The sequence below is a fragment of the Kryptolebias marmoratus genome, linkage group LG14 (genome assembly GCF_001649575.2).
Source record: "Kryptolebias marmoratus isolate JLee-2015 linkage group LG14, ASM164957v2, whole genome shotgun sequence".
NCBI lineage: Eukaryota > Metazoa > Chordata > Actinopteri > Cyprinodontiformes > Rivulidae > Kryptolebias > Kryptolebias marmoratus.
The window spans coordinates 10,770,138-10,794,829 of record NC_051443.1 but is presented as its reverse complement, the minus strand read 5'-3'; the positions used below and the strand labels follow the sequence as shown (position 1 = coordinate 10,794,829).

The 24,692-nt window shown below is 38.1% G+C and overlaps 2 protein-coding genes across 2 annotated transcripts in view; one reads left to right on the top strand and one right to left on the bottom strand.

Annotated features, from left to right (window-relative positions):
- Nucleotides 1-7,716, top strand: part of hapln1b (hyaluronan and proteoglycan link protein 1b) — a 41,447-nt gene extending 33,731 nt beyond the window's left edge. The window contains exons 3-6 of the mRNA XM_017407916.3: nt 1,778-1,941; nt 2,921-3,119; nt 3,546-3,848; nt 4,664-7,716. Of these exons, the coding sequence (XP_017263405.1) occupies nt 1,778-1,941; nt 2,921-3,119; nt 3,546-3,848; nt 4,664-4,953 (956 nt within the window). The 3' untranslated portion in view covers nt 4,954-7,716. The remainder of the gene's footprint in view (nt 1-1,777; nt 1,942-2,920; nt 3,120-3,545; nt 3,849-4,663) is intronic.
- A 4,418-nt stretch (nt 7,717-12,134) lies between these two features.
- The window catches only part of vcanb (versican b), a 36,346-nt gene continuing 23,788 nt past the window's right edge, over nt 12,135-24,692 (bottom strand). Inside the window, exons 12-16 of the mRNA XM_017407791.3 lie at nt 20,290-20,448; nt 20,075-20,157; nt 16,665-16,809; nt 15,270-15,452; nt 12,135-15,174 (exon numbers count right to left, since the gene is read on the bottom strand). Coding sequence (XP_017263280.1) covers nt 14,927-15,174; nt 15,270-15,452; nt 16,665-16,809; nt 20,075-20,157; nt 20,290-20,448 — 818 coding nt within the window. The 3' untranslated portion in view covers nt 12,135-14,926. The remainder of the gene's footprint in view (nt 15,175-15,269; nt 15,453-16,664; nt 16,810-20,074; nt 20,158-20,289; nt 20,449-24,692) is intronic.

The following is a 24,692-nucleotide window of genomic DNA, read 5'->3' as shown; positions in this document are numbered from 1 at the left end:
TCTTAAATTTTATAGCTTGATATTGATCCTGAGGGGAAAATACTAATACTCCAATATTTTGAATATCACTATAAGAAAAATACGTGTCACAGGGATTGATAGCTCGCAGTCGGGCCACAGGGTCCTGATGGTCACTGACAAAAAGTTTAAGAAGTAGGATGGACAATGTACTTGTCAAAAATAGGTTGCATGTCTGACTTGGTTAAGGTGTGGGAAAAATTGCACTGTTAGCCTGTGGAAAATGTTTGTGTGACACATGTGATCAGTGCGTGTGGAGTGTGTGACTTGCAATTAACAAGTCTGTGCCAGGAGTAAAGGCTGCACTTGTGTTGTAAGTGGTTAATATGTGACAATCACTCCTGACTTACATATGATGCAGTGTGATCAGTGGGTATAAAAAGAGGCCCACATTATGTTGCTTGTGTAATTAAAGCTAATATTGCCTGGTGCTGATTTTCAGTTTCTTTCATTGGCTTAAAGAGGTCAAACAAGCTCAGTTCTACAATGCTACACACAACAGATATATATATATATATATATATATATATATATATATATATATATATATATATATATATATATATAAACTTAGATCAAAGTTAAACAGTAATGTGGCATTTCTGTTTGCTAAACTGTCTTTTCATTACCAAAGTATTTATCAGTAATGCTGGTAAAACATTAACATTATTACGTTAGTTCCATGTTGGGGTAAAATATTGGTTGACCTTTGTTTCTCTTCCACTGAGTTGCATATGGATGCTATTTTTGAGAGGTTTGCAACAGATTTGCAATAATTCTATGACTAAAACTCTGAAGGAGTAAATCTTTCCTGAAAAATATAAATCCCCTGTTGATTCTGCAGCTTTTGTTCATCAGAAACTTGGCTCTCTGTTGCATTATAAAAGGGTCTTTAAGCTTGTTTCCTTTGAAAAATTTGCTCACCCAAACAGGCTGCTTAGACCCCTTTCACACTCAAAGACGGTCTCAGTTATGATGTATAACATCAGTCAGAATGTGGAAGGTCTTTGCAAGATCTTAGCAAAGTCCTCAGGTGCATATTAAGAACACTGCAGGCTTCCCACATAGCACATGATAGGTAATGGAAAGTTTTTGACCACGCACAAAACTTCCATAAAAGGTTGTGATGGTTTATCATTGATGAGGTCTTAGGTGGAGCATGAGAGAATGTGGTGGCAACATATCTATGGTGTGGTGCCTGTGCACACCAGTGTGTCTTGGTTACTGAGAATTCAAAGCAACCTTGTCACGATTGGGACTATGACGGTGTCAAGGTCATGGGAAAAACCTAACATAGACATATCACTTGTTCAGAGAGTACTGAGACAAGAGCAGAGCTGAAGCAATGATTTCCTGTGTGAATTGTTGCTGTTGTTGATAAAGTCACAGTAACCGTTCATTGTATTTTAGTCATGTAACACATGCACACACACATGCACACTGAGTCCGGGGGTTTATTAATATGACGACAGCAAAGAAAAACAAAAGTCAGGCTATATTTGCAGCCTGCACTGTTGCACTTAGTTGTGAAATTTACTCTGGGAATTGTTTCAAACTGAGGACAAATGATTGTGGTCTGGAGCCCTAATAAATATTGTGACCAGTGCTACTGCAATAGGTTGCAACTATTGTGAAATGTCACTCTCGCAACTCACAAGACTAAAGTGCAACCAATAATGGTAACTAACATTTGAGACCTTAGAGTTCCCGGTCCAGTTTACTGGTTGTAACTGCTGCATGTTGCTGGTTTTTTTTACAGAAAATGGTCCCAAACTCTCAGTGGTGGCAGATCAACCTAAGGTGGTGTCAAGGCGAGGAGGAAATGCAACTTTACCATGCAAGATCCACAGAGACCAATCACTGCCCCCCAATCCCAGGATGAGGATCAAATGGACTAAACTGACCTCAGACTACCTTAAAGAGGTCATCATTTATCTTATCACTGAAAGCTGTTAACTGCTTTATCGTTCATTGTGGCATTTTACTTTAACATTTAACCCCTGCATGTTTTTGTGATTTAGTATACATAAAAAAATATTTGACCTCTGAAGTTAGATAAAGAAATAATGTTTTAGTGAATAGGTCTCAGCGTTGCTCCTATGTTGAGCTGTAAGCCTGTCATCAAGAGCCATTTACTATGTACCAACACAGAGAAAAGCTGTAAGGTGATGGAAAAAACAAAGACCTACTAAATAACAAAATTTATGAACAATAAAGCTACCAATGTGAATAAAGAAATTTAAGATGCAAAGCACTCAACTCATTTCAAAGTCAAATGTAATTTTATCCTTTAAATGAAAGGAAAAAAGTCTGACTCTAGTTACAGATCATCATTATTTATAAGATATAAATAATAGTATTATTAATCAGCTAAAAACACAACTCTTAACTCATACCAGGGTGAAATTTAAACACAGTCTGCATTGTGTTCAAACACTGTAACATGTTCACCAAAAGTGGTTGGACAGTACTATGTGGGTGACGGATTTACAGTAATTACAGTTGAAACAACTTTTCATACACAGAGCTGCCTTCTTAGATTTTGCAGTGAGAATTAGTCAGGATTATCCAACTTTCCAAGTTGGAATTCAGACTTTGATGTGCGTTTTAGTTGGTTTTTCCAAGTTGGAGCTGAGAAAGTCAGACTTCTGTGTACAAATAGAACACATTACAGGATAAATATACACTTGAACTTAAGTACTGAAAGTTAAAACAAACTGAACTGACTTGCTTTCTGTCTGCTAAATAAACTTATACAGTCAGTTTCAGCCCTCAGCAGTTGAGCTATCTGGTTCAGTTACAACTAGATTTATTCTGTATACAATGCCCTGTACTTTTTCATTGTTTGAACATTGTGTAAAACTGTAAAACTTACTGTCTATTTCCATTTGTCATGCTCTAGGTGAATGTGTTTGTTGCCATGGGTTATCACAAAAAGAGCTATGGGAGTTTCCACGGTCGTGTCCACCTACAAAGCTCCTCTCTGATCGACGCTTCTCTGGTCATCACAGAAATCACATTAGAAGATTATGGGAAATACAAATGTGAAGTCATTGATGGACTGGAAGATGAAACGGTGGTTGTGTCCCTTGACCTTGAAGGTATAATATTTGTTTTTTTTTTAAATAGGAACGAATGAGGTTGTGGAATAAGTATGCAATGTCAGTAAGGTGTTATTGTACCGCAGCCAGCTGCAGTCAGTCTAAATTTAGCTCCAGCAGCAATGACTGCTCGGGGGAATGTCAACAGCAAAGTGTGTTCCGTAACCATAGTGTACATTAGTGTCAGAGCTGTTTTGTTACGTTTGAGAATAGTCAGAGACACCACCTATTAGTCCCTGAAGCCAAAAACGCTGGTACCAGGCTGACAGGGAAACAGCTGTGCTTACTCTGCAAGACATGATACCGGTCATCAGGTTCAGCAAGAAAAAAGTGAATAAAACCTCACTGGATGAATCCTAATTTGTCGGCTAGCTGTAACTCCATTGACACATCTCTGATTTTCCTGTTTTTGGCCTCTCCGTGCAGGTGTTGTCTTCCCCTACTTCCCTCGTTTGGGCCGCTACAACCTAAATTTTTATGATGCAGAGCGAGCGTGTCAAGACCAGGATGCCATTGTGGCATCCTTTGACCAGCTGTACGACGCATGGAAAGGAGGACTGGACTGGTGCAACGCCGGCTGGCTTAGTGACGGCTCAGTGCAGTATCCCATCAGAAAACCCAGAGAGCCCTGTGGTGGCAAGAACACGAAGCCGGGCGTTCGTAGCTATGGCCTGAGAGACAAGGACAAGAATCATTATGATGTGTTTTGTTTCACCTCCCAATATGAAGGTGAGGGATGCTATTTCACCTTCATATGTTTCATATGTGCATTTACCTTAATAATATAAAATCAATAGTTCAGTAAAATAGAGGATGGAAAGGATTGTATCTTCTTCACTAAAGTCTGTAAGAAAATGCAAGATAAGTATGTAAATGTTGGCATTGCATTCATGAGTTACACTTTGAATTAAAATGTGTGTTTTTATAAACCTTGAGTTTGCATACCATCCAGTCCTGATAAGGGCCAATGTCAAAAAAGATCCAAGGGCAATTTTTCGTTGCTTACTGGTTTAATATTGAAATTGATTTAAACAATATTTACAATAGGCTGGATATTTTTGCTGTCTTAACAAAAGTGATCCTGAGCTTTTTCAAAAACCCTGAGTGTTCTTCTTTTATGCGGTCCAACTATAAAATTCTGACAGTTTTGGACTTCCTTCTTGGAAGAGTACCAAAGACTCCAATCACAAACCTCCTTTGGCAGAGGTATTTGCAGTCATTGTAAAATGTAACTACTCCCTCATTCAGTTCTACATATCAAACACATCATCTGTTTGTTTTTAAGCTATTGAATTGTTATTGAAGGAATGCATATTGCCCTCAGACAAACATTATTGACTCCAACAGTTAATGGCAAAGTTTTGAATTGAGGTCTCGCTCAATCAATTAGTGCTTAGAGCATGTGTTAGGGATGAGTCCCAGCTACTAACATGCCAAATTCTAAGTCAATACCTGTAAAATTGCCTGATATATATTAAAAGGGGTGATTGGACGTTCTGTTTCATATTTTTGTTCTTATCATCTTGTCTGTATTGACTTTCCAGGTCGGTTCTACTACCTGATCCACCCATCAAAGTTGACCTACAATGAGGCTGTCAGTGCTTGTCAGCGGGATGGTGCTCAGATTGCCAAAGTTGGACAGATGTTTGCTGCCTGGAAACTGCTAGGCTACGATCGCTGTGACGTTGGCTGGCTGGCTGACGGCAGCGTTCGTAGTCCCATCTCTAAACCCCGACGACGCTGCAGTCTCGCAGGAGCTGCTGTGAGCTTTTATGGTTTCCCTGACAAGAAGCACAAGCTGTATGGAGTGTACTGCTTCAAGGGCCACAACTGAGCTACGGACGCTAGCCTCCAAACCCTTACATACAGCACACAAGCATGCACAAATATACACACGAAAGAACACACTCGAGGAATAAAAATTACATCAAGAAGGGACTTTAATGTATGGACATATACATTCACACTGCGATGCTTTATTTCATGGAAACCTTAAGACATTGATAGACATTCATGGTGTTGCTTTGCAGTCTGGGACCTAATTCACAAAAGATAGTTTACACATATTTAAAGTTCATATTATTTAATCAATGCCTTTGAAAGGAACACGTGGGTTATTGTGTAGGGTCAGGAATGGAATACAGGTATATCATAGCTACAACTATACTTTTATTCAAGAATGAATGAAGCATGTCAAAAAATGAGAATAGCAAACTGTCTCATGATTGGACTAAAACTTTGGGCACTTAACATGTTTTTGGTCTAGACCTGGAATGCCAACATGAACCTAAGCTACAAACAAGACCGAAAGAGAAAGCTCGACCTCTGTGATCTTTTGCCAGATTGGACAAGCTAGCACAACTAAACTGTGCCTTGCTGTCCCTTCTTAACAAGGTGCTATGACCGGTACTTTGTACTTCATCCTTCCGTCCAGTATTTTGTGTTTTTGTACAAATGTCTTGGACCAAACATAAGTGTCGTCAACAAAATGAGTGAGAAATAAAAACATCCAAAATGTTAGAGTTATGTTTTCTAAGTAAGTAGAATGTGATAATCCAGAAATGTATTCCTGTTAAATAATATTTTTTGATATATTGTAGAAATGTTTATTTTATTTTTTTGTCTCTTTGGTCAAACTGTCCAACTGTTCTCGATTTACATAAAACATACTATAACAATGAAGAAAACCTCAACAATCAAAGGGAAAATATGAATTTTGCATGGAACATGAACAAAAATGCAGCCTTGAGGAAAACAGATGAGGCAAAAACAGCAGTTTTTTCATTGTGGCGTTACAAAATGTCTTGCATGAATAAGAATAATGTGCAAACAGAAAAAAGCTATTGCTTCTATACAAGCTCAGTTCTACAGTTAAGACCCTCAAGACTTAGCAGAAAGGTTATTAAAGACATATATATTACTTCCATGTGGAAAAGTTGGAGACATTAATCATTAGAATTCATAAAGAATTTGCGTAGACAAGCAGCAACAAAACAACTAGCACAAATCCTGAACATGAGGATGTTAGCTTACATGATGATATAAAGGACTATTGTTACATTAATATACTGTATCTTAAAATTAATGTCCTTTCATCAATTATTTAACATTGCATTATAAATGTTATATATCAAGAATAAATAAGAAAATTTAAAAATACAAACCTAAAATGGCCCAGTAATTTTAATTTTGTTCATTTAAAACAAAAACTGATAAAATACTGACCTATAAAATGTGGGAAAGGAAATCCGGGATAATGGTACAATTCTACCTGTTTCCCTTTTTTTTTTTATCAATAAAAACCCTGAAATAGAAAGTTTACTCAAACCAAAACGACCCAGTTGGTTTCTTTCATAGTTGTATTATTTGATAAATGTTGCATAAGCTACCTAAAAATAGAAAGTTGAAAAGTTGCTCATTTTTAAAAACATAACTATATTGTGATTTTTAATTGTTGCATTTTATTCAACAGGCAATAAAATCAAAGCCACGCAGACAGAATAGCTGCAGCTTACTCCCTTAAAAGCACACAATTGTCACCTCACAGCTAGTAGGTCTTGGGTTTGAACACCATTTTCCAGGTCATTTCTGTGTACAAACTCTGTGCATGTCAGGTTAATTGGAGACTCTAAACCTTTTGGTATGAGTGTGAGTGTGCATAGTTTTCTGTTTCGTGTTCATGTGCTGGTCTTGGGTTGAACTGTCCGTCTGTCCAGTGTGTACCTGGCATCTCAGTGGAGAAAAGGCTTAATAAGTGGGCACAGATGTTGACTATAAACTAATGCACAGATGCACAGGTTTGTTTGCTTTTAAAAGCTCTGCAAGACTCAGCTGAACAGGCCGACCTGCCTTTGAGCGGGCTGACAGCCAACCTGCACCAACCTGCTGAATGAGACAGAAATACAATACATTCACAATACCAATAAACCCTGCATAGAGGCACTAGAGTTTTTGTTTCCATATAAGGTTAACGCAGAGACACCGGTGTGCATTGATTGAGTCTAAAATCACAGCACCATAGTGCCAGCTGGCTCAAACTTAGGTTAAAGTCATCCACTTGGGGCCCTGGTGTAGTTTTGTTTGGCTTCATCTTTGACAAATCACCGTGCTGTACTTATTACTGGACAAACCTATGAAAATAGCATACTGAAGTGATCATTCAGGGACAATGTGGAAGATTAAAAAAGGCTTTACAGATCAAGAAAAACAGAAGAGTGCTGTGCTACAGTGCTGTATTACAATCTGGCTGTTAACAATTTGCAGTTTGATGTCAAAATAAAAAATGGAGATGTGAAAGAGCCACCCTGGTCTGTCCAACTCTTAATTTAATCTTTCCATAGGTGCTTCCAAAACTGACATATTTTTTGCAGGAACTAAACAAAAAAAAATATGACATATGTAAATAAGTGAGCTTTGAACATAAAAGGAAATGGATGTTGTTGTTTTTTTCAGTTTATTCGTGTATAAAAAAACTTCAGTTTCTCCCGCTTCCCCTTCTCAGATGTATTGTATGAACATTTTCTCCTCTAGCTTATAAATAAACATCTGTATTTTCAAAAATGTGAACTATTCCATTAAAGGTTTTAAATAAAACTCATATGCTTTGTTTTATTTTGATGTTGACTTTACTCTAAAAACCTCGTTGATATCTACAGCCGCTTAAGAAACCCTAAGCGACCCAAAGACATGAAGACTTTAGAGCAGTCCATAAACCATGACTCCATCTTTGTGTGCCCATTACCAATATATAATTCAATAATTTATGGGCAAATGACACAGCCGTTGAAGAAGAAACTAAAAGTCAGCAATGTTTCTATCGGCTGGAGCCGGGCTGTAATTGACTTTCAGAGGGTTGTTTGCAGACGTGTAGTTTTTGGGTAATGCAGTAATGTGCTTGGCATGTTTCCAAAGGGTGGGGTACATTTTACACGAAACACCAGGGCCATTCATGGTGCTTTTTTCAGTTGATTCTGTAGCTGAAGGAAAGCTTTCTGCCAAAGTAAATGTCTGTTTTAGGAACAGTGTGACAGCATTTTGGTGACGTGTTGTTGATCCATAGACTCATAATGGTTTCGTCAAGGCTATTTGTTTATATATGACATGGTAGAATAATATAACTGTCAGGGCTCAGTTTATCTATATTAACAGGATAACGTTCTTGACAATGTTTCTGCACAAACTGGATTATGTCAAAGATAAATTTCTCCTGACAGACTAAAAGGTCAGGCAGGGATCCCCATAAACTATGATATTTACAGATGACATCATGATCTGTGGTGAGAACAGGGAACAGGTGGAAGAGAACCTGGAGAGGTGGAGGGATGCACTTGAAAGACGAGTGATGAAAGTCAGCCGTAGAAAGACAGATTCCATGTGTGTGAATGAGAAGGAGGCAGGAGGGACAGTGAGGCTACAAGGAGGTCAGAGGTCACAAAGGTGCAGGACTTCAGGTACTTAAGGTCGACTGTCCAGGAGTGTGGTGAAGAGGTGAAGAAGAAGAAAATCCAGGCAGGATGGAGTGATTTGTGACCAAAGGGTGGCAGCAAAGGTCAAAGGAAAGGTTTACAAGACAGTGGTGGGAGAAGCCATGTTGTTTGGTTTGGAGACAAAAAAACAGGAGAGCTGAAGATGTTGAGGTTCTCCTTGGGGAGGGACAAGGATGGACAGGATTAGGAATGAGGTCATCAGAGGTCCAGCACAGATTGAACGACTGGGAGATAAAGTTAGAGAAGCCAAACTGAGATGGTTTGGACATGTGCAGAGGAGGGACAGTGGGTATACTGGTAGAAGGATGTTAGGGAAAAGACAAAGAGGAGATATATGGATGCAGATAGAGAGGACATGGAGAGAGTTGGAGTGAGGACAGAGGACACAGAAGACAGAGTTAGATGGAAGAGTATGACTTGCTGTGGGGACCCCTGATAAAGGGAACAGCTGAAAGAAAAAGAAAGAAGAAGAACATAATTTCTCCCGCCTTGTTGCAATGAAATTTGAGATATTGGGAGAATATAAAAACCTAAGACAAATATAAGTTATTTTAGACTCAGACCTGAAACTGTTTGACTGACTTATGTTCTGTTGTACCTTACCAGTGACATCAGCTGTTTTTTTCTTTTGTGTGTAGCTCTAGTTCATTTAATTTATTTAATTTTTCATTTAAATTTTTTTTTTTTTTCAAATTTTCATAAGAAAGCTTCACAAAGTGGTGGAAAAACATCATATGTTCGGAGATTTGTTTCAGCTGTCTTTTTCTCCTGCCTGTCTGGGATTAAATTCAGTGTGCCACAGATCTCCAGGTGAACCAGAGTCAGGTCTGCACCAAAAGCAAGGCTGCATTCATCATCGATCATGTGATTTCAGGGAGGATGAAGCGAGCCTCGAAGCGGGGCTTCATTTACAATTGGCCTTCCTGCTCGGAGCTGGATTTGAAGCTTCGGTTCAACTGGCCCGTCACTACTGCTGACTGATCTTTTTTTTTTCTAGTTTTAGTCTCATAAACAGATTTTTAAACAGAAAATCTCCACTGTTGGACACAGCAGGATTTGCTGCAGCTGTTGCTGCATAAATAAGACCACATGAGGTGGAACATTTAGTAGTAGTCGTATCACTGAGCTAAAACCAGCAGAAAGTGTCCATGGCTTGGATTAATTCACACCCCAATGACACCCTGTTGGTGCTGCCTTGCAGTTCTGATCACTGACAAAAGAGTGATGTGACATAAATATGACTGTTACAGAGCTGACACGTGGAATCATGACTGACTGTTAAACTCTACAGAATCTCCAAAAAGCATCAAAGTGTGTTTATGTTTGAGAATGTTTTCTCTTAAAAGTATTTTTGCCAAAGTTCAGCATGAAGTAATATACATGTAATACTGATGCAATAATGAAGAATCCAAGTTTCACTTCCCCTCCGGGGAGCTTTATCAATTCTTAAATGTTTTTTTTTTATTTGCCATGTCGTGGATGACTGAGAATCTACTCCAACAGTAATGCAGAACGAACACTTATCCCAGACTAAATGTCTACAATGTGCAGAACAAAATTTACTGCACATAGTTTTGTGTTAATATAATCTTTGGTGTCATGGTCAGGTTGTGTCTGCTGCCCCGGACCATCCATTTTTCTTCTTACACAACCTTTGGGGAACAATTATACGGCCACGCAATTTTTAAAACCAATTATTTCATCTGCACCAATGTGTAAAAGTTTAATTTAATTTACTGATAACATTCCACGTTTAACAGAACAAAACATAAATTAATAAACACTCCCGTCACCCCACTTTCAGCACTGAGCATTTCAGGGTAAAAACAAGATGCTATAAGATCTTCTTGCTGATTATTTATGTCCTCTCAAACAAGACAGATTAAATTAAGGTCAAAAATCATAACGCCACAAAAGTATGTATGGGTGTAACACCTCATCCCATCATAGCTCCTCTTCCTTTATTTCTTCTTCATTTTTTTATATTGCTTCACTGAAGTTCATCGCATAATGTTTGAATAATCATGTTTTCACCATTTTCTCCAGATTGTTCATCCATGATTATGAATAATGTCTTTTTTTGTTTGTTTTTTAGGACGTATGCTTGTTAGTAGATTATTTTTGCTTTCATCTATTCACCCTGTGTGCCTGCTTTGTCCTGTTTAGGGCCAAAGGCAGGACTGGAGTTTATCTTTTGCGTTCAACAGGTGAAAGGTGGGGTACACTCTGGACAGATTGTCAGTCTGTCACAGGTCTAGAAACAGACTGAATTTCCACATCATCCATTTGGTCGAACTAGATACTTTTACTACACCACATCTTACAGGCCAAATGTATTCACCTTCACTGCACTTGTATGGCTGTAGTTCTAAATTCTTTAAATAGTTTATCATTCTGTGTTATAATAAATATCCATCCATCTTCTACCACATACCTGTGGTCGGGTCGAAAAGGGAAACCCAGACATCCCTTTCCCCAGTGTCACTCTCCTGCTCCTCCTGGGGGAACCCAAAATGTCCGCAGGCCAGAGAGGATATATAATCCCTCCAGCAAATTTTGGGTCTAAGACATGCCCAGAAAACCTCCAGTGGCATCCTAACCAGATGTCTAAACCACCTCAGCTGACTCCTTTGACTTCAAGACACTTGAACTCTTGCACTTGAGGCAGAGATTCATCCCCAACCTGGAGGGAGCATTCAACCTTTCCCTGGTTGGGAACCATGATGTCGAACTTAAAGGGGCTGACTCTTGTCACAGCCGCTTCACACTCGGCTGCGAGCCGCCCCAGTGCATGCTGAAGGTCATGGCCCGGAGACGCCAACAGAACCACATCATCTGCAAAAAAGCTGAGATGAAACCCTGAGGTTCACAAACCTGATCCCATCCTCTCCATGACTGTGCTTGAAATCCTGTTCATCATTTAATTGTATCGGTTTACATATGTTTTTATATTTTATTTGCACCTTTATGCAGAAGTAAATTCCTACTCTGTGAATCCTGTTCATTGACAACAGTAATATTAAACTGATTCTGATCAACACTACAAACCAGAACTGTTTTATTCCTTCTCATATTATTTTCATCTTTCAGTATATTGTGGGCCTCCTTCAGGCCAGATACTAACTTCAGCCAGGTAGCTTCAGCATAGTTAGGATGAGAGGGTTTGGTAGTGAATGTGAAAGCATTTTATGGTGTATGTAAGAGGGTTTGATAGTGTGTGTAAGTAGAGTAATGTTTTTTGTTTTAAGGGGCCTCTCATAGCCTCAGACTAGCTTATCAGTCCAGTAAGATTTAAACTCTATTTTTCCAAACTGAGGCCAGTCAAGGACCTCTGTACAACAATAAAGATATTAACTGTTCAAACCCTTTTCACAGAACCTTCACCACTTCAAAAAATTTGAATTATTATAAGATGTAAAAGTTGTTATTTGTAACATGCACTTTCATTTTTCTTTTATTAAATTTTGATTTTTTGATTGATAAAAATTCCAATCCTTTTTAATAAAGTGATACAAAACATACACAGGAAAAGTTGTAGAACAGCTCTTGTTATTGCACACACAGCTGACAATGAACAGTTGTACAGTTACCATATATGGAACGATGATTACATAAAAAAGGCTTTTTTTTATGCCACAGATACAGTAAACGCAGTAACATCATAGTGTAGAAAAATATATATATTAAAAGAGAACATGGTGACACTGCTTCTATGCTTTTCTTTCACATTCCCATAGATTTAAAGTTAAAAGACAGATTCCAGATCTGTAGCAAAAAGCAACAAGCATGTGGACGAGAACATTCAGCCTAATCTAGAAGCAATATAAAACATTTTTATGGTGAGTTTATTGGATTGAATTTGAATCAAATAATAGAAAACAAAAGCTTAAACAGCACAGACCACAGAAAGTCCTACATGGCAATTGTATGTTTGAATATCATCAATCAGAAGCGTCATGACAGAAATCCGTAAACAGCAAAGAAGGTCAATATTTGAAAAAATCACTTCAATTATAATGATCTTTATTTAATGTCACAGTCCGTTCATAGTTAAAGTCTGCAATAGGTTAAATTTTTATGGCTTCATAATATCTATATTATATATTTTAGGATTAATAACCACATCAAACATTCATAATGCTTTGCCCTTCCTCCTGTGTGCATTCACTTTTTTTAAAAAAGAACTTTTCTCAGCTAAAATCTGTACAAAATCTACACAGGGAGTCGAACCAAAGCAGCTCCAACCAAATAAACTAAAACTGCTCTGTCATAAGATTTTAAAGGGATAAAACTTCATTAATAACACATCTGGAATAGTCTACATGAGAAAGAAATTCTAAACTAATTAATTCAAATGATGAATTTGGACTGTAGTTTTGGAAAATTAAAGATCCTATGTGGAGTTTTTGACCACTTTTAGTGCTGCAGAGATAAATTTTCAGCATTTTATATGTACTAGATTTGGGTTTTCTTGTCCGTTTGCATAAAAACCTAAAACGCTGCGGATAGATTAACATGAAAATGTTATTAGAAACAAAACATGGTACGCAAAAACCTTTTTATATAAAATCTAAATATAAATTTGCACATGCCCAGTATTACTGTGTCCTTGAAAACATAACAACAGTGGAGGCATTTTTACCAGGAAATTATAAACTGCATCAAAGAAAAAAAATACCAGTATTGGGAGAATCTTTAAAGCCACTTCTTTCTCTGTATTTTGATATGTTGTAAATGTAGGCAGTCTCGCCACCTAGTGGTGCAGTATGGTTATTTCAGCATTTCACTGGAGTAAAGTAAATAAACATTTTGGTCAAATGGAGAAAATAAAAATCTTCCTGTTTATGTATATACTGTATAAAGTCACTAGTGGTACCTAGTGTACTACATTTTACCCTTTTTTAGTCATGTGACCAAGCATAAAAGCTCATAAAAGTCCTCTTGAGAGTTTTCCGTGAGAAAACACAGATATAAACAGAGAAGGATTAAAATGAGAGCTCTTGCAGAAGAGTTCATTACAGTAAATACAAAGTTGTTTTGAAAAGATTTGTCTACCACATAGCTTTCGCTTAAGATTTCAAAGTAAGTACAGGTCAGACGAACCCTGTTCTGTGACCGAAGCTGCTGAGCTTCACTGAACAGACCTTTATTATTATTTTGTTTTACTATGAACTGCTCCACACAGAGAAAACGGCATCAGCACAGTGATAAAGGTCTCTGATATACCTGCCCTGAAACGCATTTAGCACCATGTTTTCAAAGGCTAGAAGTTACAGCAACTGTAAAAGCTTGTGACTGAATGCACAGAGGCAAAAGATGCCAGGTCTGCATGTGTAGAACAACGATTTTACATTTAAACTTAGGTCATTATGTAATTACTGTACTCCACTTTCTTGGTCCTGATCTTGGAAGATAAATCAAGAGCTGCAGACAAGATTACTCAGGTCAGTTCTCAAGGAACAACAAATCGAAAGAACTCCAGATCTGGGTAAAAACTGAGTCGAGAATAGGAACTGAGTTTAACTCAAAGTCTAGTTCTGAAAGAGTCAAGTTCAAGAGCAAATTTAAGCTGAGCTCAAGAGAGAATTGATGAATGGGAATGAGTGGGATCCCTGTTTACTGTTAGGAAATGTAAGAAGATGACCTGGTGTTTCTGGTGTTTCTGGAATTGAAAGCTTCCAATCACAGTCAGAACGCCCTGTTCTGATGATGACTGAGTAACAGGGACTTCTAGCCATGTGTTGTACGGTGGTTATTGTAATCATGTCTTTCTATAGAATTGTGTCATCCATGTATGACATAAAATACTGTCTGCGTTATACTCCTCATCTCAATTAGAATGATACTGTAAGCTTTTCCGGTTCTTACTGTGAGCAAAAGTGGACGCTAAAAAGAAAAAATTCTTTGGAAAAACAGGAATAGGCTCTAATCTGCCCCCTGGTGGATAGATGTTTGGGTAAAGAAAAAAAGGCAATCGATCACCATTCAAAGTTGTAAAAAAGTAAGAATATGCAAGTGTATTAATGACAAAAAAGTTGTGAAGTGTGAAGACTACAATCGCTTAGTGGAAAATGAAACCTAAATGGTCACTCGTGTTACAGTTTATGTCCTGGAGTGTTTGTGGACAAAACGTTATTTTGTTCTTGCGAGAGTAATTGACACACAACTCAGTTTAAAAAAAAACAAAACAATTTCTGTCTATTGATGCCTCTGGACAAGAAGGCCAGCCTACAATGATTGGCTCTTTTTTTTTTGCTTTTCTTTCATTCTTTTTTTCCCAAATTTGATTTAAAACCTTCTGTGATATATTCAGTGTCCTGTCTATTCCTGCTCGTGTTCGTGGGTCCTCAGGTTCAACGTATTTTTGAATGAATCCCAATCTAATTTACCCGAAGGGTTCTGCGGAATGTCAGAGTTCACAGAGTTCATGGAATTCTTGTAATTCGGCTTCAGCTCTTGGTTCTCATGGTGCTCCTCGGGACTCTTGGTGGGCTGGGTGTGGCGACTGGTTTGCTGCTCACTCCCTAGGTTGGGGTTTTGACGGCAAAGCGAGTTGTGGTATGTTGCAGCTGAAGAATTAGATAGAAGTGTTAATATTTTAAATCCCCCCCCCCCTCCCCATTTTGAAACTTTTCACAGGTTATAGAACAACAATGTCTCTTACGGCTAATGCAGGTGATTTTGGGCTCCTCCCATTGGCCGTTGGGCTGGCAGCGTATGATTGGTGTGTGTCTCTGGATGAAACCTTGTTTACATTGGTAGCGAACCAGGGAGTTGATCTCATGGCGATCCTTCTTGGCACCAAATACCTTAGTATGTTGCACCACAGGGGGCTGGCCACAGGACACTGGGTGGAATGAAGCACAACGTCAGCAACATATAAACAGAATTCGTATGCAGCGTTTCTCAGATTTACTAGAGATGTAAGAATCAGTCTGAATCCCAGAATCGGTCCTGCCCCTTCCTTTTTTGGTCAAAATTTTTTTTTTTTAAATCATTCATCAAAACAAAGGGGTATAAGCTGCAGTTGCAAAACAAACTGTGCTAAAAATATTTATTTAAGGATAAAAATAATTGCACTGGCACTGCAACCATTGTAGTGTTTAGTTTGATGAATTACATTTGGTGTCATTGTCTATTATCCTTAACTAGCATTGAAAATAGCAAAGCTAGCATCATAATTCACTATTTAAATGATTTTAATAGCTAAACAACCTCTGTAATATGTACTTCCATGTGTTCCATTGTATTCGGAATCATTTACACAAAACAAATTGACAACAGCTGATGGTTTGTTGGCTTCTTGAAGGGGTATCCCATGCAGCAACAGGATATTTTAACACTATTCTTTAAGGCTCTGAATTAAGAACCAATGAGTAGGAACAGGTCTTTGTGTAGGGGAAGAGTAATACTAGAAAATAAGTAATTACATTGACACTTCGATCTTGGAAAAGTCGCAGAATCCAATCAATAGCTTGGTTCTACATTTAAGATTTAACATAAACCTCCGTTGCAGATAAACATTTGTCCAATCGGTTGAGGTCCTCCCGATCAGCACACAGCTCTGACATCAGACCGGGATTGTCGAGATAAACCGAATGAAATCCTTGTTGATAAAATTTGGTAAAGAGTATGCAGCTCTGCAAAGAAAATCATCTTTGTCTGTACCAGATATGATCCACTCTGCATAATTCATCAAACAGTACATCCAGAAAATCCATTAAGCAGCTGATTAGATTACATCAGATGGAAATCTTAATGGGTTTCAGATCAATGCCAGGTGTATATGAGCTAACTAAGGTTATTTGACAATGAAGCTCAATATTTATATACTACAAAGATAATAGAGAAAGGAATGATACAAATAAGAGATTAGATGTTGCTATTAAAAATGGAGCTAACTGGTTAAGGTGTTCTCATCAGGTGACTGTAACACAGAGGTAGAAGTGCATTTGTTTTTCTTTTTTTTATGTTTTTCCCTCTTCTCATTTAACTTTTGTCGCTAGAATGCACTGCAAATACTGTCATTTAATAATAATAATAACAAAAAGAAACGTACCTGTCCCTTTTTTGCAGGTGAAGGGTAGGTGGTAGTTGCAGGGCACGTCGTTCCACTGCCCATCTTCATGCCAGATCATCACCACGCAGTCCTCTCCAGTATGGAAGAAGCTGTCAGGCTGGTTTGGCCTCCAGTGGTTATATTGCTGCCAGGACACATATTTTCACGTCTTTATTTAAAACAACAACAGCGAACATGTAGTCAAATTTATACTTGTTTTCTAAACCTTGGTAGTCATTATTCTATAATTCATAATTGAGATCCCCCTTTAAATAGACCCATTCTACAAACGACAGCACAGTGCTACTTTTAAACTCGTATTCCTGAAGGACATGTTGTTTTAAGCCTGCCCGGAGATACTTTAAAAGCCGTCTACTGTTGTGCAAAAAAAGAGCCAAAACAAAACTAAACTATCATAATTAAAGGCCTAGCATTCCTCAAAGGAATACATATCACCCGCTGCCATTTATATCAGAGTTTTAAACTAAGATCGCCTTGGAGTTGTAGCAGTTTTGGTCAAACCTTGTAAAAGAAATTGTGCGTAATCTCACGCAACATTGCAAGATCTAGCACAAGTTTATTTTTTAGCCATCAAAGTATATGTGTTGAGGATGACTCTCAGCTACCACCACACCACATTTTAGCTCAGCATTTGTGAAATTAACCAAGTTACAGCCATGTTTGTGTTGGGTAAAGTCAGTTGGCTGTGGCGGCCATCTTCAATTGGGTTGACTTCCAAAGTGAATTTGTTGTAGAAGTTCATCCAATGATTACTCTCTGAGAGTTTCAATAAAATCTGCCCAGTGGTTCATGAGATATTTTGCTGACAAACAAACGAACACACACGCACACACAGGCAAAACAATTATCGCCCGGCTTCCCGGCAGTGATAGAAATCTCATGCATCCAGGGTCTGGCACTTTTACCCACAGAAGATGTACATGAATGCCACACTAACTATTTCAACAACAATAAAAATACTGTTTTCTCTGGATGTAGCTTTGAACGTGTGCCCATCTGTGGCAAAAATCGGTCTTTTAATCGGCTCTTTGCTGGTTTTTTGTTTGCATTTCGGCCACTGAACTGTCAGCATTGATTATGTTGTTTAAGTCTAACTGGCTAAATTTTATTTATGTCAAAGGAGGTAGGAGAGAGGTGCTCTGCTGTGTAAAAAATACCTGCAAATACTTTTTCATTACAGTTATTGTTGTTAAATTGATAGACACCATTCTATTAAGTTGGACATACCTGCGAGTGATAGATGTTTTGGTTCTGATTGATTTTAATAGTTTTGTTTGCAAATTAAGGCCTAACTATACATAAACATAATATAAAGGGATATAAAGAGATTATGTATCCTTCCTGGCCTGGGAAAGCCTTGGGATCCCCCAGGAGGAGCTGGAGCGTGTTGCTGGGGGAGAGCGATGTCTGGGTTTCTCTCCTGGACCTGTTGCCTCCACGACCAGAACACGGATAAGCGGTAGAAGATGGATGGATGGACATATATAAACCTAGTAACTTGAGTTTGTTTTATTCTGGCATTGACAAGGATGTGATAACGTGAAGGTGGAAAGGCAGAGATAATCAAAAGTAAACTAAAGCCTAATTAATAGATGCTCGTGGAAAATGTGTATATTTACGTTTTGAATCAGTCGTTCAAAACTTATTTTCAGCTCTAACTTACTGAGTTTGACTTTATGTGATTCATGGAGAAACCAGATGGGGGGGCTGCTGAGACAACCAAATGCCCAGACATGGATAAACCCTAAGTTTCCTGCAGTTTGTTGTAAAAATACAAACAAATAAGTTCCTGTAGCTTGTTTTAAACTGCAGTCAGCATGTTGCATACAGAAAATGGGGCTCCGTACAAGTTTCTCCTGCTCCGGGTGGGTCTGTTTTCTGATTGATGACACATTACAACAACCAGTCCTTCTCCTGCATCAGATTTCAGTTTAGGTCCCCCCACCACCACCACCACCACCACCTCTTTGCTCTCTTCAGCTAACACAGCTCACATGAGAGTTCCCAGCAGACACACTGTGTGTGAGTCGAGACTAAAGAAAACAGATGAGAGCTGTGTTTTATCTGCTGCAAGAAAAACTGGGATGTTTTCAGCTGCAGTCATGTTACGTGTCAAACAAATATGAGGCCACAGGTTTGCTCCTGATGAGTAATGTGTCACAGTGTTGCTTTAACTTCTGACTATTTAAAATAATAATAATAATATTATTAAAAAGGCAATCATTTTTCTTCAAAGCCTAAGAGGTTTGATAAGTGCAGAAAGCTGCAGGTTTTAGAAGAAAAGCATCAAATCCAGTTTGGACTTCATGTTTGCAGCAATCGATTGAATTCTAAATCGTTAAAACTGCCATTTAGGAGGTTAGGAAGGATTAAGTACCTGAGCAGGATTCATAAAGCATGTTCTTTTTAACTACTTAAAGTGATGAAGCTGCTGCCTAAAATTCCAACAAGCATCCAAAAAGGGCTGGATTTTCTCATTTTACTAAAATTTTATTGTTTTCTATGGGGAAAATGTGTGCAGTTTTTTTTTACACCTGTACAGTGCACAGACACCAGATGTTATATCACACCATTCCTGACTTTAGTTTGGAGTTTTCCAAAGCTGTGGGAGGAAGAGCTCATTCAAAATTATGAGAGAAATTGAAAAATAATGTATGAATAGTAATGAGAGTCCCTTAATTTAGCTGAGATTTTGTTTAAATACTAATTTTTTTATTAGAAATTTGGTCTTTTGGTCAATTGGTGCACCTAAAAATAAAAAATGAACCCTAACCTACCGATACAAATACAGATTTTGGACTTTGGACGTTCTTATGATTATTTTATGTTTTATAATTTCCGCAACTTTGCGGTTGTTTTGTGTCTTTGATATTTTCGCATTCATTTGTGGTTATTCTGGCTCTTTGTTGTTACACTTTTGTGAAATTCATTCTCTGTAATTTTGTGTATTTTTCTTTGTCTCTCCAATGATGATAAAGAATTACTCTAATTTAGATTAGAACCAAAAAAAAAAAAAAAAACCTTTCAGTTTGCTCTTATTGCACAACAAGCACGCAGAAATTTATTTTTTATCACAGACTAAGTGACTGTCTGTGGACAAACCAGCTAATTATTTCAGGATGTTCACATATCAAACATCTGGGGGTTCTTTTGGTGTGGTTTTCCTTTGTGTAGCGCATCCCCCCACTTGTTGTTTGCATCTTGAGAAAACAAGTCTATCAATCATCTGTTTATAAAATTCTGTCGTTTTGTTAGTAGGTTTTTGTTCCTACTACTTTAATTGTTTCAGAAAAGCAGACATCTAGTCTCCACGCAGCCTTTCCAGGCCACTGCTCTTTAATGGATGGGACCTCAGTGAAGTATTCTGTTACTCTGAGTCACTGTCTCACCACTGGTCTGCCATCAGTCCACCTGAAGTCTGTCTCAAACATCTTGTCGTTCAGGCCAATCCATTGATAGTCCTTGCCCAGACCTGCGGAGGGAGGGAAACATACACATCCATCAGTCGAGAAAAAAAAAATCAAGATGAGGTATGGGGTTTAATGGACGACAGGAGGAACTTGATCAGAGAGGTGAGATCCGAGCAGGGCAGGAAGAGACTTACGGTTGACAAAGATCTGCTCCTCCTGGGACAGGATGCTGACCAGGTGGGCGCCGTGGAGCCGACACTCCTTCTCAGCGGCGTCCCAGGTCCGACAGTGTGTGAAGTACTTGTAGCAGTGAGACTGAAACTTGTGCCAGCCAAATCCACACACCTCCGTGTCTGCAGAGACAGAAAAACAACAGCATGTTCAAGAAAATTAGCAAAATATAATTTAAAAAAAAGACATCAATACAGAGTTATTTGCTTTTCTATGAAGTTTAGTACAAATATCAATAAAAGGTATTCCACAAAAGAAGGAAAGTCCAGGTCAGGGGGTGGCTAGTTTGAAAACGTTGTCTTATTTTTGCATTTTGATGGTGTACTGAGATACATGGCTTTTAAAAAACAATTTCACAACATCACGTCTTTACGTTGTACAGTGGGTCTCAAAGTTGGGGTAGGGTCCCTAATGCATATTTGAAGCATATTTAACCCTAACTTTAATTTAAAAAAAAACAGTTGTCATAAATGTATAAACACAAAACAGCTGACAAGGCTCTTTGTTAAATAGCTTATTAGCAATGTTTGTATACTTTAACCAGCAACAGTCTGGGTCATGAGTTTCTACAACCTTTATTTTGTGGGTCAAAACCTGAAAACCTTGGAAACCACTCCTCTAGCATTCTCAAGTAATGCTAGGTTGACACAGATTAGTTATGTCCCAAAACTTTGTAGCGTGAGCGTAGAAACTTTAAATCACTCAGTAAGAGTTAAGAAGCAGTGTCCCCATATATAAAGTTAGCTGAGACAGTTTCATGATATACTAACTCTTTGTGCTTTGCCATTGCCTGTCCTTTTTATCTGTGTCCAAGCTGAGCAGCAGTAATGTAATTCTGTGTGTTCTTTTCGTAGGTTCTGAAAAAAATACAATGTTTCTCATAATGCCATGTAGTTGTTTCAGCATACGTATTGCTTTGTTGGAGTACATGTGACATTGTAAGAAAATCAATGTCTGCATTGCATTTTTTTCTATATTGGTTCCATACTATGTCCAGTCCCATGATGTGGACCTATATAGGAGCAACATTTTCTGCTCGTCACTTTTTCACAAATATGGATTTAGAAAAAATTAATATACAAGGTGCTGTTATGGGTTTGGTTTGGACTCTAATGAAAGATGAGGAGAACAGAAGACAGCTTGCCAGACTGAGATATGCAACAGTGAGTACTAAGAAGAAAAGGAAATCCCAGATGATGATGGGGGGAGATCATGGCTAGATGCTGACAGAAGACAGTATCTCTGCCATTACCACTGATTCATTGAAAAACTGGTACAAGAACTTCACAGAAAGGCTGCAGCAACGCCTCACAGAAGAACAAAACTCCACACTAACAAAAACAATGAGACACAGCAACTTAGCATAAACCATCCTTACAACATTGTATGCTGTAGTTTTCACACTTTTCAACCTAAAGCGTAGAAATATACATTTAGGAATGGCACAGTGTTGCAGTGGTTAGAGCTGTTGCCTCACATCAAGAAAATCGCAGCTTCAAAACCCAATTGGAGCCTTTCAGAACATATGTTTCCCCTGAGAATATGGGGGTTTTCTCCAGGGTACTCCTTTTTCCTCCCATAGACAGAAAACATGCATGTTAAGTTAATTGGCAACTCTAAATCGTCACCAGGTATGAGTGAAAGCGTGAATAGTTGTCTATCTCATTTGTCTCTGTATGGCCCTGTGGTGGACCGGTGATCTGTCTGGGGTGTTCCCCCAATGACCGCTGGTGATCAGTGACACATAATGTGGCAAAATGCAGAATAGTATGACAGCAGCCTTAGAATTGTTAAAAATGTACTGTTCCAAAAACACTGAGTTATACATGAGTTAAACATGTACAAATTGGCAGAATCTGATCTGTTTTGGAAAAAAACAAACTGCTGTATCCATGCTTAGCCAACATATTACATATTCGATACATTGTGAATCATGTTTTGACACAATAGCTCTACATCTATATAGGCTCCAGAGGTAGGAGAGGAGGTGGGGAGTCATCTGTCTCCAGAACGTATGTTAGAAACAAACCTCAGGCTGTTTCTCCCCACCTCTTTTTTTTATATCTATTATTTTTATTTTGATTCCTGTCCCTCCATTTCTGTACTGTGTTACATATTTTAAAAACTTTGTTAGGGTTCAGCGATAAAAATAAAAACCCAGGTATGTTTTCATGGTTAGGTGTTAAAATACACTATGAAACATGTAACTATTTCCACATTACCAAGGCAACACATCACACTATTGTTATTTTATCAGCTTAAGAAAAGATCATGCGAGTTTAAAAGTGACACTTTGGGGTTTCCCTGAACTTTGAAAACAAGTGCAGGAAGTTTCTGATTAGGCCATGAGAGTATGGAAACTGGAGTGTGTGAGCTGTTGTAAACACTGAAAATGATGCAAATAAAATCTGAATATGTTTTTTGTTTTTTGGCAGGGAAGAGTGAATAAGCCAGTCAATATGGAACTGCGCTGCTGTAGCAATAATCCTCAGCAGTTATGCAGCAGCTTTGATTTGTTTGTTTTTCATCAAATTCTGTTATTGTGGCTGGAGAGACACTGAAGTCCAACTGGGAAATAAAGGCCCCTCGCTGAGTGAATTTGGTAACACAGTTGGACTTCATTACCCTAATAAATATCCCGTTGTGTGCAGGTCAAACACACACAAAATTAGCTTCATATACAATGAATTTAAGTCGCACAATAAGCGCTCTGCTTCGTCAACCTCAGCAAACAATGGGTGTTCTGTAGCAGTGGCTTCAGGATAAACTCAGAGCCAAAAAAAAAAAGCAATGGAAAGTTGTTGTCGGGGCTCCTGGGTATTAACCTTCATCAGCCCAGGCTCGTCTTAATGACTCTGCTGTGCAGCCACCTGGAGGGTCAGGTGAGCTCTGAAATTCTGTGTTCTCCCTCTGGCAGCTTGATAAAAGCGCAGCATTATTCTGACGTACGCCGGTGGGTTAGCCCAAAACAGAGCTGCATCCAGGAGAAGAAGTGGGAGGCCGCATTTAGCAGAACTGAGTCAATGCCACACAGCTGCAAAAGCTTTCTGGAAGAATAATAGAGCAATTATCTGTTTTTTTTTATCCTTTCCACTGGAAGAAAGCAATAAGGGGACATCTGTGTCTCTGCTGCTCTGTCCACCAACTTCTGCAAGTGTCAGAAAGGAACACTGCATGGTAAATAAGCCATGTTTTGCATATGAGTTTCCACATTAAGTTGCACACTACATTCATTATGTACATGGGTACAATCTGCAAACTAGGAATTTCAGTCCAGGGAATTCCTGATTCTATTTCCCAATCTTCTACTCACAAATAATGCATGTGAACTGTCAAACACAGATTTGGTGTTTAAGTAAAATAAAAAAGGCCCACTGACCTTCACTCAGTGCCTTGATTATATTCTGCCATCAGAGAAACTTGTGGTTCTACACCAAGTTGTTTTCGACGGCTAATTTATTGATAATAATAAATAATAATAATTAATAACAGGCTCCTTCTTGACCACTGTTACACTAACAAATGTCTTCTGGCTCTGCCATCCAAGTGCACAACATAGTCTCAGACCAGACTGTTTTCATTTAGAGTCATCACGTACTTTTTTTTGGTTACTTTGTAACCATGAATGCACTAAATAAATTCTTTTAACAATATTTCTTTAATCTTGACTGGAAGCTTCAGAAATTGTTTTATGGAGAAAGATGCATAAAAAAAATCAATAAGACAGAAACAAAGCTTTTTTTTCCTCTTTTTAGGAATTAACACACTGCCTCATAAATCTGTACATAAAAATAGCTGTTCTGTACCAAACTGCAATCCCTCCTGGAGCTGCCATTAAATGAGTGTTATCGCTTAAAAATGTCTTACTATTTGATTTTTTTTAGTACCTATTGTTTTGCTTTTACATAAAGGAAGCTTCATTTTTGAAAACTGGCTCATTGTTCTGGAAAAGTTCAATCTTTGGAGGCCCTGGGGACCTCTGAAACCTGGATCAGCGGCTGAGTAATGACAGAAATATTGGATGAGATGCTGGAACTAATCTGCAGAGGAGCCAACGCCCAGAGCTGGAGTTTTTAGTGATATATATATATATATATATATATATATATATATATATATATATATATATATATATATATATATATATATATATCATATATTGAGTGCAAATGCTGCTAATACATTTCTGAAGTTTTATTTTTTTTAAATATTTAAAGGAGTACAGCTGTTTAGTGCTACATTTTGCTCACCAGATAAAAAAAAAAAGGTAACGAAATAAGCAGTCAGATTGTTGTTGTGTTGTTTTTGAACTGTCTTAAAATCATTTTAGTGTTTAAATATCTTCACCACTAACATCAGTGGTTCC